Source organism: Malus sylvestris, chromosome 3 (assembly GCF_916048215.2).
Source record: "Malus sylvestris chromosome 3, drMalSylv7.2, whole genome shotgun sequence".
Lineage (NCBI taxonomy): Eukaryota > Viridiplantae > Streptophyta > Magnoliopsida > Rosales > Rosaceae > Malus > Malus sylvestris.
The window spans coordinates 8139375-8159073 of NC_062262.1; the positions used below are offsets into that span (position 1 = coordinate 8139375).

At 41.2% G+C, this 19699-nt stretch overlaps 2 protein-coding genes across 2 annotated transcripts in view; one reads left to right on the plus strand and one right to left on the minus strand.

Moving 5' to 3' along the window:
- The window catches only part of LOC126616925 (protein ACCELERATED CELL DEATH 6-like), a 99438-nt gene extending 84009 nt beyond the window's left edge, over positions 1-15429 (minus strand). Inside the window, exons 1-2 of the mRNA XM_050285045.1 lie at positions 14808-15429; positions 13734-14222 (exon numbers count right to left, since the gene is read on the minus strand). Of these exons, the coding sequence (XP_050141002.1) occupies positions 13734-14222; positions 14808-15429 (1111 nt within the window). The remainder of the gene's footprint in view (positions 1-13733; positions 14223-14807) is intronic.
- A 500-nt stretch (positions 15430-15929) lies between these two features.
- LOC126616878 (uncharacterized) lies at positions 15930-18327 on the plus strand. Its single transcript, XM_050285008.1, has 2 exons — positions 15930-16057; positions 16595-18327. Exon 2 carries the CDS (start codon positions 16602-16604, stop codon positions 17955-17957), a length of 1356 nt encoding a protein of 451 aa, XP_050140965.1. The 5' UTR covers positions 15930-16057; positions 16595-16601; the 3' UTR covers positions 17958-18327.
- The last annotated feature ends 1372 nt before the right edge of the window (positions 18328-19699 follow it).

The following is a 19699-nucleotide window of genomic DNA, read 5'->3' on the forward strand; positions in this document are numbered from 1 at the left end:
AGCACAGAGGTTGACACACAGGGACTTTCCAATTATCCAGCAATGGTACTGTTCCTTTACCATCTCTTCGATTTTTAAGAAAGTAGTCATGTTGGGAGTCTGGCTCTTTAGATTCGGAGGACGGTGCCTCTTCGATTTTGGAGCAAGCAATCTTATTGGGAGTGTTTTCTCGAATGTGAGTAAAGGTTGGGCATGTTTGCTAGTCTACCTTGCCACGAAGCACAGAGGTTGACACACAGGGACTTTCCAATTATCCAGCAGTGGTACTGTTCTTTTACCCTTGTGGGTAATAATATGGTAGCTAGACCTTCAAAATTTATGGGTCTAAACTTTGTTAGTGTTGTTTCTTTGCTATTCTTTTACCCTTGTTGGTCAAAGCGATGTAGTGGGAGCTGCAAGCTTCACGTGCTCAACTTTGGCAGAGAACTTTGTCAAAGTTATCTGTGGTACCCATGAGCTATTGTTGCGTGTGGGAAGTGGGTGATTGAACAGTAAGATTCATGTGTTTTCTACTTCCCCAGAAGTCTTTGACAGAATGCCCATAATTTCCGCAAAGCTGAGTGTGCGTGTGACAGGTGCTGACAAGGCTGGAAAAGTAGGTGCCTCTTCGATTTCTGAGATCGGCCCTCGTGGTCTCTGGGGAGCCCAGCTTTTGAGAAAGCGAGCGCCTCTTCGATTTCTGAGATCGGCCTTCGTGGTCTTTGAGCAGCCCAACTTTTGAGAAAGCAAACGCCTCTTCTATTTCTGAGATCAACCCTCGTGATCTCTAAGCAGCCCAACTTTTGAGAAAGCAAACGCCTCTTCGATTTCTGAAGCTCCGTCGAGTGCAGATTTTTATAGAGGCTGGCATTAAGTTCCAAAGCACACTTGAATCTCCACCAGTAGAAGCTTCATTCTTGCACTTCTAAGATCTTGATTTGTCCGACCTCTTCTCTCTTCAACACCTTTGAAAATGTCTGGCCCCTCCGACCGTCGTTTTGACTTGAACCTTGTTGAAGAGGCAGCCCCGCCTTCTCCAGACAACATATGGCGCCCATCCTTCGTCTCCCCAACTGGTCCTCTTACCGTTGGGGATTCCGTGATGAAGAATGATATGACCGCTGCGGTGGTGGCCAGGAACCTTCTCACTCCCAAAGATAACAGACTACTTTCCAAACGGTCTGATGAGTTAGCTGTTAAGGATTCGTTGGCTCTCAGTGTTCAGTGTGCAGGTTCTGTGTCTAATATGGCCCAACGCCTATTTGCTCGAACCCGCCAAGTTGAATCATTGGCAGCTGAAGTGATGAGTCTCAAACAGGAGATTAGAGGGCTCAAGCATGAGAATAAACAGTTGCACCGGCTCGCACATGACTATGCTACAAACATGAAGAGGAAGCTTGATCAGATGAAGGAAACTGATGGTCAGGTTTTACTTGATCATCAGAGATTTGTGGGTTTGTTCCAAAAGCATTTATTGCCTTCGTCTTCTGGGGATGTACCACGTAATGAAGCTCCAAATGATCAACCTCTGATGCCTCCTCCTTCTAGGGTTCTGTCCAGTACTGAGGCTCCAAATTATCCCCCTCCGATGCCTTCTCTTTCTGGGGCTCTACCGACTGCTGAGACTTCTCCTAAGCAACCTTTGTGAAGGCTCCCTCTTGTGTGTTTATTTTGACTCATGTATATGTACATATTTGTAGCTTATCGGGGATATCAATAAATAAGCTTTCCTTCATTTCAACGTATTGTGTTAAATACACCAAAGCCTTCTTCGCTAAGTTCTTTGAATTTTCTTTTGTTGAAGCTTGTATGTTGAAGCTTGTATGTTGAAGCTTTCTGAGTGGAGCATGTAGGTTGGGGTAGTGTTCCCTTAATTTCCCGAGTGAGGAAAACTTCTCGGTTGGAGACTTGGAAAATCTAAGTCACTGAGTGGGATTGGCTATATGAATCTTAGAACGCCATTGTGCTCGATCCTGTGTCATGTCCTTCGTTAGATCCAAGTACTCTAAGTCTTTTCTTAGAGTCTCTTCCAAAGTTTTCCTAGGTCTTCCTCTACCCCTTCGGCCCTGAACCTCTGTCCCATAGTCGCATCTTCTAATCGGAGCGTTAGTAGGCCTTCTTTGCACATGTCCAAACCACCGTAACCGATTTTCTCTCATCTTTCCTTCAATTTCGGCTACTCCTACTTTACCCCGGATATCCTCATTCCTAATCTTATCCTTTCTCGTGTGCCCACACATCCAACGAAGCATTCTCATCTCCGCTACACCCATTTTGTGTACGTGTTGATGTTTCACCGCCCAACATTCTGTGCCATACAGCATCGCCGGCCTTATTGCCGTCCTATAAAATTTTCCCTTGAGCTTCAGTGGCATACGGCGGTCACACAACACACCGGATGCACTCTTCCACTTCATCCATCCAGCTTGTATTCTATGGTTGAGATCTCCATCTAATTCTCCGTTCTTTTGCAAGATAGATCCTAGGTAACGAAAACGGTCGCTCTTTGGTATTTCTTGATCTCCGATCCTCACCCCTAACTCATTTTGGCCTCCATTTGCACTGAACTTGCACTCCATATATTCTGTCTTTGATCGGCTTAGGCGAAGACCTTTAGATTCCAACACTTCTCTCCAAAGGTTAAGCTTTGCATTTACCCCTTCCTGAGTTTCATCTATCAACACTATATCGTCTGCGAAAAGCATACACCAAGGAATATCATCTTGAATATGTCCTGTTAACTCATCCATTACTAACGCAAAAAGGTAAGGACTTAAGGATGAGCCTTGATGTAATCCTACAGTTATGGGAAAGCTTTCGGTTTGTCCTTCATGAGTTCTTACGGCAGTCTTTGCTCCTTCATACATATCCTTTATAGCTTGGATATATGCTACTCGTACTCCTTTCTTCTCTAAAATCCTCCAAAGAATGTCTCTTGGGACCCTATCATACGCTTTTTCCAAATCTATAAAGACCATGTGTAAATCCTTTTTCCCATCTCTATATCTTTCCATCAATCTTCGTAAGAGATAGATTGCCTCCATGGTTGAGCGCCCTGGCATGAACCCGAATTGGTTGTCCGAAACCTGTGTCTCTTGCCTCAATCTATGCTCAATGACTCTCTCCCAGAGCTTCATTGTATGACTCATTAGCTTAATACCCCTATAGTTCATGCAATTTTGTACGTCGCCCTTATTCTTGTAGATAGGCACCAAAGTGCTCGTTCGCCACTCATTTGGCATCTTCTTCGTTTTCAAAATCCTATTGAAAAGGTCAGTGAGCCATGTTATACCTGTCTCTCCCAAAAGTTTCCACACTTCGATTGGTATATGCAATGGCAAAGCAAACAGTGAACAACAATTTAAAACAATAAGCTGAAATAGAGTTAACCCTAAAGTGACCTAAACAATCTACAAAGATCTATGATAAGTTTAATGAAGGAATAGAAAATCTGTAACAATTGCTAAACAGAAAAATGATGAATCATACAAAAATTTATCAAGAAACAAATAAATTATCAGTGCAAGGACTTAAAATTTACAAAAACTGAGACTTAATCCTAGCACCCAACCGAACAAATTATTAACATGCATTGCAATTTGAATGAAAGAACCAAATATCAATGGCAATTTTAACAAAGAAAATGGAAAATTAGACACTAAACAATTAAGGAAATACAGTGCATTACCTTTTGAATCAAGGGAGACGGCTGAAAACCCACAGCCTGCCATTCCTCCCTCACCCATCCCGTCCTCACCGACTCTGTGCATAACCTCTGAACCCTAAACAACGCACACGCATGCTTTCCGTTCTGTATCTCTCTCTCTCTGTTCATTCCTCTCTCTAAAATCGCAGAAAATTCTACAGATCCTGGCACTAAACCCCGTAGCTCCCATCTCTCTCCAATCTGTCAGTCTCTCTGTTTCCGTCCTCCCCACTCGCTCTGTCCCCTTCCTCTCCTGTCGCACAGGCTCACCCAGCTGTCTCCGAGTGAAAAATCGGAGCCATGGTCTTCTCTCTCCAATTTGTCAGCCGTTCTGTCTCCCTCCGCTCTCTGTCCTCGAGTCAAAGGGTGAAATGCAGGGTGGAAATCGGGGTTAAAAGATGAGTGGCAGTTTTGCAAATAAAGAGAATCGATTTAAAGTAGCCGAGTGGCAGTGTTGCAAATAAACTGAAATGTTGTCCAAAAAACTATTGACATGAATAGTGCCAATTTCCCTCCTACTTTAGACTAAAGTAATGCTAATTAAAAAAACAGATACATGTGTTATGATTTAAATAAAATGAAAACATTATGTGACAGTTTTTTGATAAGCCAAAAAATTAAGAGATACATATTTGTTTTCAATAGCAAGACTTCAAACAAAACTTAAGAGATATATAACTTACATTTATAAGCTGCAAAAATAAATTTCTGTTTACAAAACTTAAGGAAAGTAGCCTGAGATCTCTGGTTTCAACAATATTAGGTACAAATAACTTCATCTAATAGTTCATCAAAGATCAATAATAAATAGGTTTATTTATAGATCACATAATAAATAGGTTTATTTATAGATTTGCCCCTTAAAATTGTCTTTTAGTCTCACTTTGTTCTCCAAAACTGCCTAAATCGAGGTATTTCACCCTATTTTCATCAATTCTGTCTCACGAACGTTAAATGGAAGAGCATTCCGGGCATTTCATACCATGCTAGTGGCGATGAGGTATTGTGGTTGACGAAATATGAAATTTCTAGATTGCCCTAAACTTCTAAGCTGTCAAATCGCTGCTAGCGTGGAAGTAAATGGGTGAAATGGCTCGATTTTGGCAGTTTCAAGGGTTAAAGTAAGACAAATCCTGTTTCAAGGGATAAAGTGAGACCAAATGACAGTTTTAGGGTCAATCAATAAACCTAATAAATATTCTCGAAACTGTTACAGGTTCATTAGGATTTGGAGTTTACCATCTAAGCAAACTTATTGAAGTTCTATTCATGATCTTAATATTACATTAATCCAAATTTGAGACTTTGATTAATATTAATCTAATGCGAGCTGCATGATAGAAATTCCGAGCAATTAATGAAATGTAGTGGAAGTTGGAAGCAGAGGTATTATCTAGAGAAATGTAGTTATTACAAGAAAAGAAAAGGTTGGCAGTAATACAGGATAAACGACTGGTGCCATCTTCAACACTTACCACAAATTTTGATTGAAATTCTACAAACTCCATCTATTAGACCAATCATCGTCGAAATTATACCCGCTTACAAATATCAATAGCTAAAAGCTAAAGAATAAGAAGGCGCGTGTTGGGCCAGGTACGTAGGAAACTGGAACATCCATGAGAGGAGCAAGGAGCCCTACTATGAAGACCGTGAAGAAAAATGGCATAAACAAAGATGCGAAGCCATAAAATGTGATACACTGTCAGTGCAACACCAGCCAGGAATGACGAGGACATCATGGTAAGCGTTACGCCTAGCACCGGTAAGGTAAATCTCATGGCAGCATAGATTATATTAGGGTCATGCGTTTGTGCCCACATAAGGGCAATTGAAGCAATAATGGAGCCGCACATCGCCACGATATTGCATATCAATAAAATTTTGAATAGGCTATGCGTAACAAAAATTGGGGTGCCCACATCATTTCCAGAGCTACTGTATCCACCTGGTATTGTGAACCCTTGAACAAACGTTATACCAACCACCAGCGTTGACACCAATAGGAGAGTATTGACACTCTTTTTCGAAAACATTATTGTGAACACGAAATTTTCCTGAAACAAAAGCGACAAGAACAACGTGCACAAAGAAAGATTTTGTATTTGATGATTTTGGGTTACGATCTCTAATTTGAGCCTCTGATTCGATCTCCGTAAGGTGTTGAATGTGGATGTGCGATTGATCCAAGGGCCGTTGAGGCTTGATCTTGGATGAACGGTTGAAAGTTTCTTCAAGGGTCGTGGGCTTGATCTTTGAAGATGGATTTGAGCGGATCTTCAAGGAGCTGTTGGGGCTTGATCTTGAGGATGAGTGTTTCTTCAAGGGCCATTGAGGCTTGATCTTGAATAACGGTGATGAACGGATCTTCAAGGGCTTTTGGGCTTGATCTTGAAGAACAATGATGAACGGATCTTCAAGGGCTTTTGGGCTTGATCTTGAAGAACGGTTGGATGTATGGATTTGTTGATGTTTGTTGATCCAAATGGTCGTTGGGGCTTGATCTTAGGATGAATGAATGATGAACGATGAACAATTTCTTCAAGGGCCGTTGGGGCTTGATCTTGGAAGAACGATGAACGAAGAACGTAGAACGCTTTCTTCAAGGGCCGTCGGGGCTTGATCTTGAATTGGGCTGGAGATTTCTTCAAGAGCCGTCGAGGCTTGATCTTGAAGGAGGAAATTCTTCAAGGGCCGTTGGGGCTTGATCTTGAAGGAGGATTTGACGAAGAACGAAGAGGGCTTTCTTGATCCTTCGAGATTTGCTTAAGAGCTTTAGAGTTTCAAAGCTTCAAGGATTTTGGATGTGTGGGGAGTATTCCTTTCCATTTTGGGAGTAGAGAAATGTATTTGTGAATTGGTTTTTGATACCTTGGTGTAGAAGCCTATTTATAGGCTTTGAGAATGAATCACCACCACAAAATATTTTTTTCTTTTCCAAGCACCATTGCCTAATTTCCCACTTAATACAATTTTAAACTTGAAGTGGTAATTTTATGGCCTAATTTTCCACTTAATATCATTTTAAACTTGATATGTGCATGCTTTGTCATTGCCCAAAATGAGAAGAAAACCTTGTTTTGATCTTCAATGGATTGAAATGTGCTTGCCTTGTCATTGCCCAAAATGAGAAGAAAAACTTGTGTAATCCTTCAAGGGTATTTCTTCTTATTTTGTTGAGTCACACACCATGTGTACAATTTGTATGACACGTGGCATATGCCATGTATGCCCTGACACGTCAAAATTTTAATGCGTTGGTGAACATTTATTTCACCGCAATTTCGATGTCTACAAATGCCCCCACTTCAAGGTGCATCGTATACATGTGCTTGTCACGTGTAGGAGATGCGTTTTGAAGTCCCTTACTGTAGATGTCGATCCAAGGGCCATCGAGGCTTGATCTTGAATTGGGCTGGAGATTTCTTCAAGGGCCGTTGAGGCTTGATCTTGAATTGGGCTTGAGATTTCTTCAAAGGCCGTCGAGGCTTAATCTTGAAATTGGACCACAAGAAGCTTCATGTGGTAGATGATATTTGGCTTTGGTAGTGGATGAATCGGCACGTATTTTGTTGCGCTTGTTGACTTTCCACAGCTTTGATCTTGAACTGGGTTGGAGGACTTTCTGGCTTCCTCCGATTGTTTGAACTTACTTTTTTTTATGTGGAGTTGGATTTGATTCAAGGGTGATGGACCCTTGATCTTGAATCGTACTTGTGATTTCTTCAAGGGCCGTCAAGGCTTGATCTTGAACTTTGGCTGGAAGCTTCTTCAAGGGCCGTTGAGGCTTGATCTTGAAGGTTGATTCGAACACATGGCAAGCAGGCACGAGGTAAAGGTGACGGCCTGTTTCTTTGTTCAATCTTTCTAATTCACACCTGAGCAGTTTGGTCAACGGTATGATCTTCAAGATTGATGGGCTTTTATTCCAGTTGGTGACTTGATCTTTAAGGATTTGATTCAAGGGTGGTGAATCGGCACATGTAGCCCACAACACCTAGCGAGTCGACCCAAGTATTTGAGGGTCAAAACGAGTCCTCCACCCAGAGTGATTGCAACCCTGATGATATGAGATACTCTTGCTTCTGAAGAAGTAGCGGATGAATCGACACGTGCTTTGTTGTGCTTGTCTCCACATGCTTCAATGTATTATTTTCCCTTGCCTTATCTATTCTTCTGGCAGAATGTGGCATCTTCTCGAGTTCCTCAGTTCAGACTCATTCTGCTAAGTTGACTGTGCAGACTGCATTCTTCTCTGCTTGTTTCTTCAGGCAGATGTGGTAGCTTCTTAAGTTCCTCAACTCGGACTTCTTCTGCTGAGTTGACTGTGCAGGCCGCATTCTTCTCTGCTTGTTCCTTCTGCACATTGTCTCCACATGCTGCAAGGTATCATTTTCACTTGCCTTATCTGTTCTCCAGGCAGATGTGGCAGCTTCTTTGGAAGTACAGCAGCAGTGGAAGACAAGTATTCGAGAGCAGTGCTAGGTAGGCAATCAGGGAAGGGTTCCAAGCAGTCGGTCCCTTACCCGAGTTTGAGTGGAGGTTCCGGCATATTGCTTTCTTTATCCTTGTCTTTGCAGGTAAGAACAAGGACAAAGGAAAAGACAGTGAGAACGCATGATATGAGATACTCTTGCTTTCTACCCTGGTGATATGAGATACTTTTGCTTTGGTGTCATTTGTTTGCAGAGGTACCCCAAGGAATAAGGAACACTGAGTGACTTGAGAGGCTTCGTTGGGAAAGCATTTTTTAGAGATGAAGAAAGGCTCTGTATGTCTGCCTTGCTATGGAAGATGAAGGTGGACAGTTATAGGAAATCCTTTAATCCTTATAGAGGTACCATTCTTTCACTCGTGTCGACAACCATTGAGTGATTGATCAGTATGGCTTCACGTGCTTTCTTCTTTATCAGAAATCTTCGACAAATTTCCGCCAAGCTGAGTGTGCATGTGACAGGTGTTGACGTGGCTGAAAAAGACTGGCGCCTCTTCGATATCTGGGATTGGTTCTTCGACTAATTGCCCGTGATTTTCGCAAAGCTGAATTTACGTGTGACGGGTGCCGACGCGTCTGGAAAAGCAAGATGCTTCTCCGATTTCTAAGCTTGCCTTTTCGATTTTTGAATTGGCCTCTTCAAATTCTGAGCTCGCCTCTTCGATCTCTGAAATCTCGTCGAGTGCTGATTTTTTATAAAGGCATGCGGTTCGTTTCAAAGCACACTTGAATTTTCGCTTGTAGAAACTTCATTCTTGCACTTCTAAGATCTTGATTTGTCTGACCTCTTCTTTCTTCAACACCTTTGAAAATGTCTGGACCCTCTGACCGTCGTCTTGACTTGAACCTTGGTGAAGAGGCAGTCCCGTCTTCTCCAGACAACATATGGCGCCCATCCTTCATATCCCCTACTGGTCCTCTTACCGTTGGGGATTCGATGATGAAGAATGATATGACTGCTGTGGTGGTGGCCAGGAACCTTGTCACTCCCAAAGATAACAGACTGTTTTCCAAACGGTTTGATGAGTTGGCTGTTAAGAATTCTCTGGCTCTCAGTGTGCAGTGTGCAAGTTCTGTGTCTAATATAGCTCAATGCCTATTTGCTCGAACCCGTCAAGTTGAATCATTGGCGGCTGAAGTGATGAGTCTCAAACAGGAGATTAGAGGGCTCAAGCATGAGAATAAACAGTTGAACATGCTCGCACATAACTATGCCACAAACATGAAGAGGAAGATTGACCAAATGCAGGAATCTGATGGTCAGATTTTACTTGATCATCAGAGGTTCGTGGGTTTGTTCCAACAACATTTGCCTTCTTCTTCTGGGGTTGTACCGCGCAATGAAACTCCAAATGATCAACCTTTGGTGCCTCCTCCTCCTGGGGTTCCGCCGAGTGATGAGATGCTAAACAATCAACCTCTGACGCCTTTTCTTCCTGGAGCTTCACCGAGTGGTGAGGCTTCACACGAGCAACCTTCGTGAAGGCTCCCTCCTGTTTGTTCTTTTTTTTTTACTAATGTAAAATGTACATTTCTGTAAATTTTCAAAGAAATCCATAAATGAGCCTTATTTCATTCTTTGTGTGTGTGTGTGTATTTTGTGCCAAAAGCATAAAGAATTTTTTTTTTTTAATTTAATTTAATTTTTTATATTATTTATTTATTTATTTTTATTTATTTTATTTTTTGCAGATGGTGCCTGATGCAGTTTCAGCTCATGCAGGCAATGAGCTTTGGTGTCGCCTTTTATGTTTGTGCAGACCAGGAGCGTTGGTATCGTCTTTTATGCTCATGCGGATCAGGAGCACTGGTGTTGCCTTTTATGCTCGTGCAGACCAGGAGCTTTGGTTGTCACCTTTTAGGCTCGTGTGGACCATGAGCGTTGGTATCACTTTTTATGCTCATACGAATCAGCAGCGTTGATGTCGCCTTTTATGCTCATGCGGACCAGGAGCGTTGGTGTTGCCTTTTATGCTCGTGCAGACCAGGAGCTTAGTGCCATGCAGTTTAGACTCGTGCGGGCGAGGAGCCTTGTGTCCTACAATTTAGGCTCATGCGAACAAGGAGCTTTGGTTCGTGCAGTTTATGCTCGTGCGAACAAGGAGCATTGGCTCGTGCATTTTAGGCTCGTGCGAATAAGGAGCATTTGTGGTTCGTCAAGTGATCCGGGAGAGTTGTTCCTCGCAATCTTCATAGCAAGGAGCCTTGACTAAGTAGTTGAAGAAGTCTTCTAGGAAGATGTCACGCATCGTGATGGGGATGGATGATCTTCGTGTCAAAGTTTCATTATCTCCAACACTTTCACATTGTTCTGGAGGTTGACAAGAGTTGTTTTGCCCCTTTTCCCATTGGTGAACTTGTGGAAGAGATGGTTGCTGCCTGGAGAGGCGTTCCTCGCAATCTTTATAGCAAGGAGCCTTGACCGAGTAGCTGAATAATTTTCTGAGGAAGAAAAGACCGCGCATGGTCGATCTTTGTGTAGAAATTTCCTCATCTTCAACATTTTCACATTGCTTTGGAGGTTGGCGAAAGCTATTTTACCCCCTTTCCGATTGGTGCACTTGTGGAGAAGACATATGCTTCTTATGTAGTTTCTTCGGAGTGACATGACTCCATCCTTCAACTTCACTCAGCTTGACTAGCATGGTTTTGGAGTATTCCCCCAGCGATTGAGGTGAAGATTTTGAGTTGACAGAGTCGGAAGTGACGTCTTCTTCCGGGATTTTGTCTTCTTTGTCTTCTTGGGCCTCCTCTTCAGTACGGTCCTTTTGGGTTTGTTGCCGTGAAGAATGGCCGATGTAGATGATGGTGCGCCTCCTTACCTTCAGTGGTCCTTTTGTGTCGACCTCCAAAGTTGCTTGGCGCTTCATCCTTGAAGGAATCAAGCTTTGAACATCGTCTTTTCCTGCTAGACTGTAGAGCTTTTCTTCCTTTGGCGTTGTCTTCCCGTTTCTAAAAGGCTTCTTGGTTTTTTCAAGTTTTTCCAAAGCCGATCGTCGCAGAGGAAAGCTAGCCTTGCTGCTTTGTTTCTTAGGTTTTGACAACCTTTCAAAAATAGAGCTTTGGGGTGTTGGCGTGTTAAGCCGTTTGAAGACCGAAGTTCGGTCTTGCCTATCAATGCGATCAAGTGCCGACTTTCTGGGTTTTGAATGATTCAGCCTATCAAAGACTGACACTCGAAGGGGAGGTTGAGGCTCCTCTTGATCTTGTTCAATCCTCAAGCTGATGTGTTGAGCGCTAGCATTTTTGGCTTTGCTTGAAATCTTCACGAGTGCATTTGGTGTGAAGCCAAGTCTAGCTCTGTTGTTGTCAACTCCGTAATCATGCTCCTCCAACTTTTTCTGAGTCTCGGCGATGTCATGATCTTTGTCGTTGATGGTGTCTAAAACCTTCTTCCCAAGATTTGAAGAGGAAATAAAGTCGTGCCCAGCTTTTGACATGAGTTCGTAGGCCTTTGTGTTGAAACCTTCTTCGGTCCTCTTAGTTGGAAGGGAGCTTGGTTTCACTTTGACGCCATGCTGCGCCTCTAGATGGTTAATGAGTCTGCCAGTTTACAAGGTTTTTTCCTTCACAATCTTTATCAACCTTGCAATTGTTTCCTTCATCTGAACCAGCTATTCTTCAATGGAGGTAGCGTCGATGGTCATGACTTGTTCTTTGTTTGAAGCCATGGAGTGTTTTTGAATTTCTTGAACGGAGAAAGAGATGAGAGGTAGAGATGGTCCCACTGGGCGTGCCAAATTTGTGAACACGAAATTTTCCTGAAACGAAAGCGACAAGAACAACGTGCACAAAGAAAGATTTTGTATTTGATGATTTTGGGTTACGATCTCTAATTTGATCCTCTGATTCGATCTCCGTAAGGTGTTGAATGTGGATGTGCGATTGATCCAAGGGCCGTTGAGGCTTGATCTTGGATGAACGGTTGAAAGTTTCTTCAAGGGTCGTGGGCTTGATCTTTGAAAGTGGATTTGAGCGGATCTTCAATGAGCTATTGGGGCTTGATCTTGAGGATGAGTGTTTCTTCAAGGGCCATTGAGGCTTGATCTTGAATAACGGTGATGAACGGATCTTCAAGGGCTTTTGGGCTTGATCTTGAAGAACAGTGATGAACGGATCTTCAAGGGCTTTTGGGCTTGATCGTGAAGAGCGGTTGGATGTATGGAGTTGTTGATGTTTGTTGATCCAAATGACCGTTGGGGCTTGATCTTAGGATGAATGAATGATGAACGATGAACAATTTCTTCAAGGGCCGTCGGGGCTTGATCTTGAATTGGTGGATTGTTGATCCAAGGGCTGTCGGGCTTGATCTTGGAAGAACGATGAACGAAGAAAGTAGAACGCTTTCTTCAAGAGCCGTCGGGGCTTGATCTTGAATTGGGCTGGAGATTTCTTCAAGAGCCGTCGAGGCTTGATCTTGAAGGAGGAAATTCTTCAAGGGTCGTTGGGGCTTGATCTTGAAGGAGGATTTGACGAAGAATGAAGAGGGCTTTCTTGATCCTTCGAGATTTGCTTGAGAGTTTAGAGTTTCAAAGCTTCAAGGATTTTGGATGTGTGGGGAGTATTCTCTTCCATTTTGGGAGTAGAGAAATGTATTTGTGAATTGGTTTTTGATACCTTGGTGTAGAAGCCTATTTATAGGCTTTGAGAATGAATCACCACCACAAAAAAAAATTTTCTTTTCCAAGCACCATTGCCTAATTTCCCACTTAATACAATTTTAAACTTGAAGTGGTAATTTTATGGCCTAATTTTCCACTTAATATCATTTTAAACTTGATATGTGCATGCTCTGTCATTGCCCAAAATGAGAAGAAAACCTTGTTTTGATCTTCAATGGATTGAAATGTGCTTGCCTTGTCATTGCCCAAAATGAGAAGAAAAACTTGTGTAATCCTCCAAGGGTATTTATTCTTATTTTGTTGAGTCACACACCATGTGTACAATTTGTATGACACGTGGCATATGCCATGTATGCCCTGATACGTCAAAATTTTAATGCGTTGGTGAACATTTATTTCACCGCAATTTTGATGTCTACAATTATGTTATCAGAATTGTGCAAGGACTTCAGAACAGAATCCTCTATCACTAGCTTTGCTTTGGCGGCTGTTAGCTCTTCAGATCGTGGAGCATTAGCCAAGTTCAAGGCCATAAGTGTCAGTTTCTGCAAGAAAAACGAAAGTTTCAGTTCTTGACCAAGTTGTTATCAATATGTAGATCATACATGACAAACAAGAGAAACGATTATTAAAATAAAGGCCATAAGGCTTAGCTCCTGCAGGGAAAAATCGTGTGTAATCGGGATATCCTCCCCTCTTTATCTCTCTCATATGCAATGAGAGGGGCAAGAAGGGGATACAAATACATCTGGTTAATTAATTACGTTGTAGAATTCTCTCCTTTGTACGACATACTTGTAGGTAGTTGTAGTGTCACACTGTGTAGGTAAAGGAAGGTAACTGAAAAGATGCGTTGAGAAATTACGTACTCTCCGAAGGAACATCTCTTTATCTACCTCGGTCTTCTCTACAAGGTCCAATGCCGTCATACCTGCATTGTTCAAACTATTTAAATTGGCTCTCTCATACGCATGGAAGAGGGAAAGAATTATGACAATCTTAGGATGCCAGTTTTGGACGGCTATATGTAGAGGGGTATTTCCACTTTGATCTCTTTGCTTGCTAAGCACTTGAAGATTGCGCTTTCCAATAATATATTGGACAACATTAACTCTTCCATACGCGGCCGCAACATGAAGAATATTCTGGCCTTCACCGTCACATGACTCCCTCAAGTCGGGGCAATGATTGAGAAACTCTTCAACAACCCTGCAATGGCCTTTTTTGGATGCCACCTGTATGGGAAGGAACTGATTTTCGTCACCTTTGTATGCCAAACCAGTAAATTTGTGTAACAATACGCTTACCGCCACAAAGTTACCTATATAAGCCGCAAGTGTAAGAGGAGTCATCCACTCTTGGTCCGTTGAATTGATTAGATCAGCTGAATCCATTTTGCTCAATATCGTCTCTAGGAGATCTACAGCATATGCATTTTAGAAGCAACTCTGTCAAGAATAAGAATAAGTATTTATGAATAAAGAAATAAACGAAAGGTAAATTGTCATAATGCCATATTACAAAGAGTTAGAGCATCTCCAACAGTGTAAGAAAATGATTTGGATGAGCCACATTAGATAAAACGTTGCTCCTGCTCCAATGGTATGTGCAATTGAGTAGGAAAATTTTGCTCATTCCCACAAAGTAAGCAATATTATTGACTACTTCAATATTATATGCTGATGACATGAAAATGGCAAGGACAGAGCCATACTTGTGTACTTCTTTCTGTTGGTTCGGGGCAGCCACCATTGAGAAACTATACGCTTAAAATACATCCAGCATACAACCCCCGCCAGCAAAAAGAGTGGACTGATGAGATTGCATAACATGAGCATGGCCAACACGAACACTGCATTAATTTTCTTGAGTCCACCTTGTGCTATATATGTACCCCATGCCAAAATTTAAAAAGAATACTCATTACTAGCTATATGTACCAAAAATAAAAGGTACTCACGAGTGTAAAAAGAAAAAAAGGTAACTGCAAATGCTTAATATTTACCCTTTTTCCTCCATATGACTGCACTACGAAGAATTAAGTTGCCGTTCGATCCTTGCAAAAAATTACCAGAATTAGCGTCTGCTATGCTATTTGGCGTGTTGGCTACCATTGCTTTAACGAGTTCAAGATTGGCAGTTTCAGCGGCCATGCACAAGGGAGTCTTACTGGAGTTATTTGTAGAATGCGCCGTAGATCCATCTTTGCCGACAAAAAACATAGCCACATCTTGGTGATTATTTTCCACAGCGACATGCAACGCAGTGTTCCCTCTCCCGTCCTTTTCATTAAATGTATTACCTTGAGCCGTGTCTACCAAACAACGAACTGCGGATATATGGCCAGTGGATGCAGCTACATGAAGTGGAAGTTCTCCATCATCATTTTGTTTGCGGACAAGCCCCGGAAAATTTAGGGTAATTAGTTGGATAAGCTGCATGTGGCCTGTATTTGCAGCAAGGTGAAGCACCGTGTTCCCACGGGTGCTTACTTTGTTTTCACTACTTAGGACCAGCGATACTATAGGTATTGCACATGTGGCTCCGGCAAAACAAGTTGTGCGCAGGGCCCATATAAACTCTTGACAGCGGCAGATACACTGTAAAGTTACTCCTGATTTAGACATCGTTGCTTAACTGTATAGTATAGGATCCATGCGTGTGTCGCCTGCCTCGGTGTCTCCTGCAGCGTGCTCATGAGCAGTGGCGGATCCACAGTGGGGTCATTGGGGTCGCGCGACCCCTTGGAAGCCATGGAAGCAACATTCGAGACCCCTTGGAGATGGTGGGGCGACCCCTGGTGCGACCCCGTTGCCGTTGGAGTCGTCGGTTTTCTGGGCAGGAGGACGAACGAAGAAGACGAAGGCACTGTGCGCCAGTTTTGATTTTGAAAAAACCTGGGCAAAACGACGTCGTTTTGGCCCAGGAAATTTTTTTAAATGACCTGGCCAAAACGACGTCGTTTTGGGCCAGGCCGAAAAAAAAAATAAATAAATAAAAATTCCCACCGTGTCCCTCCCCATCCCAGCCCTTCCTACCCGATCCCTATACAATTAAAAGCCCCAAATTTTCATCCTTCAACCCTAACTCAATCCCCCCAAATCCTCAACTCCTCTCCTCCATAGCTGCTGCTGCCGCCCCCAACGTGAACTCCATTTCCTCCCTCCTCTGCTGGCGGCTCCAACTCCATCTCCTCCCTCCTCTGCTGGCGGCTCCAACTCCATCTCCTCCCTTGGTTTTTATATTGTGATGAGAGTATTTATTTTGAATATTTTGTATATGTAGAATATATTTAATTAATTGAAATTCAATTCATATTTATCTTGTGAGTTTTTATTGTGAGTTTTTATTGATGGTTTGTTTATATTGATGATTTGTTTATATTGTGAGTTTTTATTGGTTTGTTTTTATTGATGGTTTGTTTATATTGTGATTTTTTATTTTCATTATTTTGTATATGTAGAATGCAAGATGAGATATTTAATTTAATTGAAAATCCAATTCATATTTATTTTGATTATGTTTATGGTTTGTTTATATTGTGAGTATTTATTTTGAATATTTTGTATATGTAGAATATATTTAATTTAATTGAAATTCAATTCATATTTATTTTGATTATATTGATGGTTTGTTTATATTGTGAGTTTTTATTTTCATTATTTTGTATATGTAGAATGCAAGATGAGATATTTAATTTAATTGAAAATCCAATTCATATTTATTTTGATTATGTTTATGGTTTGTTTATATTGTGAGTATTTATTTTGAATATTTTGTATATGTAGCAAGCATTATTATGGAACGGTTTTTTAAGAGAAAGTCATCATCGGGTTCGGGTAGTTCGAATAATGTTGATAGTCCAAATACTGTTGGTAGTTCAAGAGCTCCAAGTTCAAGACAAAGTCAGTTAGATGGTGTTTTGGGTAATCTTGAAGCGGATCCTGGATTGAGAACTCGAATAATAGATTATGATGCTAATATAAGAGATGAGGTCCGAAGATCATATCTACAAAAAGGACCTTGTCAACCTAGAGGTCATAATTTCCCAATAACTAATATGTCGGGAATTAATCGACGCTTCATTTCCCAATGGTTTGATGAGTTTGATTGGTTGGAGTATAGTGTATCTAAAGATGCAGCATTTTGTCTCTATTGCTATCTCTTTAAAACCAATTTTGCACAAGTGGGTAGTGAAGCTTTCACTGGAGATGGATTTAAGACTTGGAAGAAAGGGAGAGAAAGATTTAAGATGCATGTTGGACCGGTTGGGAGTGTTCATAATAAGGCTAGAGAAGCTGCTACAAATTTGATGAATCAAGCTACACATATTGAAACGGCAGTGAGCAAACACTCTGACCAAGCTCGTAAGGCTTATCGCACATGCTTGATTGCTTCAATCAAGTGCACTAAGTTTTTATTGAGACAAGGTCTTCCTTTTCGTGGCCATGATGAAAGTGCCACTTCAAGCAATAGGGGAAATTACTTGGAGTTATTGCAATTCCTTGCAGATAATAATGATAAAGTTAGAGAAGTTGTGATGGAAAATGCTCCGGGGAATCTCAAATTACTAGCTCCTTCCATTCAAAAAGAAATTGTGAATTCATGTGCCCTTGAAACACTTAATGCTATCATGGATGGTCTAAAAGATAGATTCTTTTCAATATTGGTGGATGAACCACGTGATGTGTTTGTGAAAGAGCAAATGGCTATGGTGTTGCGTTATGTGGATGACAACGGGCATGTAATTGAAAGATTTGTGGGTATCCAACATGTTACCGACACTACTTCAAGTTCACTAAAGGATGCTATTGACACATTGTTTTCTCACAACGGTTTGAGCATTTCCAAGCTACGAGGACAAGGTTATGATGGTGCTAGCAATATGAGAGGTGAGTTGAATGGCCTTAAAACAAAGATATTGAGAGAACAACCTTGTGCATATTATGTTCATTGCTTTGCTCATCAACTTCAACTAGCTCTTGTTGCCGTAGCAAAGAATAATATAGACATTGCCTCTTTTTTTGCAATGGCTAATAGTGTGGTTAATCATGTTGGAGCATCTTGTAAGCGACGTGATTCACTTAGAGGGCAACTTCAAGAAGAGCTTGTGATAGCTTTTGAAAATGATTGTCTTATAACGGGGCGGGCTTAAATCAAGAAACAAGTCTCAAACGTGCCGGTGACACACGATGGAACTCACACTATGGTACCTTGATTAGCATCATTTCTATGTTTTCATCCGTGGTTCATGTGCTTCAAATGGTTATTGATGATAATCCCAATGAAAGTGCGGCTGAAGCAAATATGTTAATGAGAGTGATACTTACTTTTGAGTTTGTGTTTCACCTTTTCTTGATGAAAGTCATATTGGGACTCACAAATGATTTGTCACAAGCATTGCAAAGGAAAGATCAAGAAATTGTGAATGCAATGGCTTTAGTGAAATCATGCAAGGAAAAGCTATATTGGATGAGGAATAATGGGTTCGATGCATTGGTTGATGAAGTATCTTCTTTTTGTGAAAAACATCATATTGATGTTCCTAACATGGAAGAAGCATTTATACTTCCAGGGAGGTCAAGGCGTTATGCTCCAATAAAGAAAAATCGTCATCATTATCGTGTGGAGCTCTTTATTTATGTCATTGATGAGCAAATTACGGAGTTAGAGGATCGCTTTAATGAGGTAAATACCGAGTTGCTTATTTGTATGGCATGTTTGAGTCCGAAAGATTCATTTGTAGCTTTTGATAAACCAAAGTTACTTCGTCTTGCTCAATTTTATCCTCAAGACTTTTCGGATGAAGATCGTTTGGCACTTGAAGATCAACTTGAGATTTATATTCATTATGTGTGTTCCAGTAGTGATTTCTCTCAATTGGAAGGGATTGGTGATCTTGCAAAAAAAATGGTGGAGACAAGGATGCATCAAGTATTCAATTATGTATATTTGCTCATTACATTGTCTTTAGTTTTACCAGTTGCAACTGCTTCAGTGGAGAGAGCATTTTCTGTCATGAATATTGTTAAGGGTCCACTTAGGAACAAAATGGGAGATCAATGGTTGAGTGATAGCTTGCTTGTTTATATTGAGAGAGATATTTTTGCTTGTATTGAAAATGAAGCTATAATGCTTCGTTTTCAAAACATGAAATCTCGTCGTGGACAATTATAATTTGTAATATTGTTTCCGTTATGAATTATGAATGAAAGTACTATGATTTCATTTTCAATATGTTTTTCCATCCTAAATTTTTATTTGAACTTTTACACTGCGACCCCTTGGAGTAAGATTCCTGGATCCGCCACTGCTCATGAGCACCCTCGCCAGTTATTGGATCATCTTGTCTTGAACTCCAGCCAACATCCTCCATTGCTATTTCACTTTTGTAAACTTGAAGAAGCCATTGATATGCTGATTAGCTACGTACGTAGGTGCTCTTTTTCCGAGGAGAAAATGTGACTCTCTTGTTTTCAGCAACCATCGTGTGGTACGTCGGCTGAATAGTGTATGATTTCTGGAGTCTTGTGTCTTGTGTATTTTGAGGGGTCCTCCATGTGGAAGACTTTTTGTTGCCATGTAATGCAAGTTGTGGAATAATCATATATGAGTCTATGACAATCATAAGAAAAATCGAACAAGACAGCTGGTTTATTTATTTTTCTATTTTTGATAATTTTACTTTAATATGTGACATGAGTGACACCAACATAAGTTATAACCGGTTGCCCAATTAGGTAGACTACGGTTAGGGCATGTTGATAGGAGCATATTTATGCGACTTAGTTAGCTTTTTTCTTGGTATTTATGTTATTAGTTCGTAGTTATTTTAGTATTTTAAGCTATTTTCGTGTGTTTGTAGGTCCAAAGCGTTAATGTGGCAAAGAAGTGCAT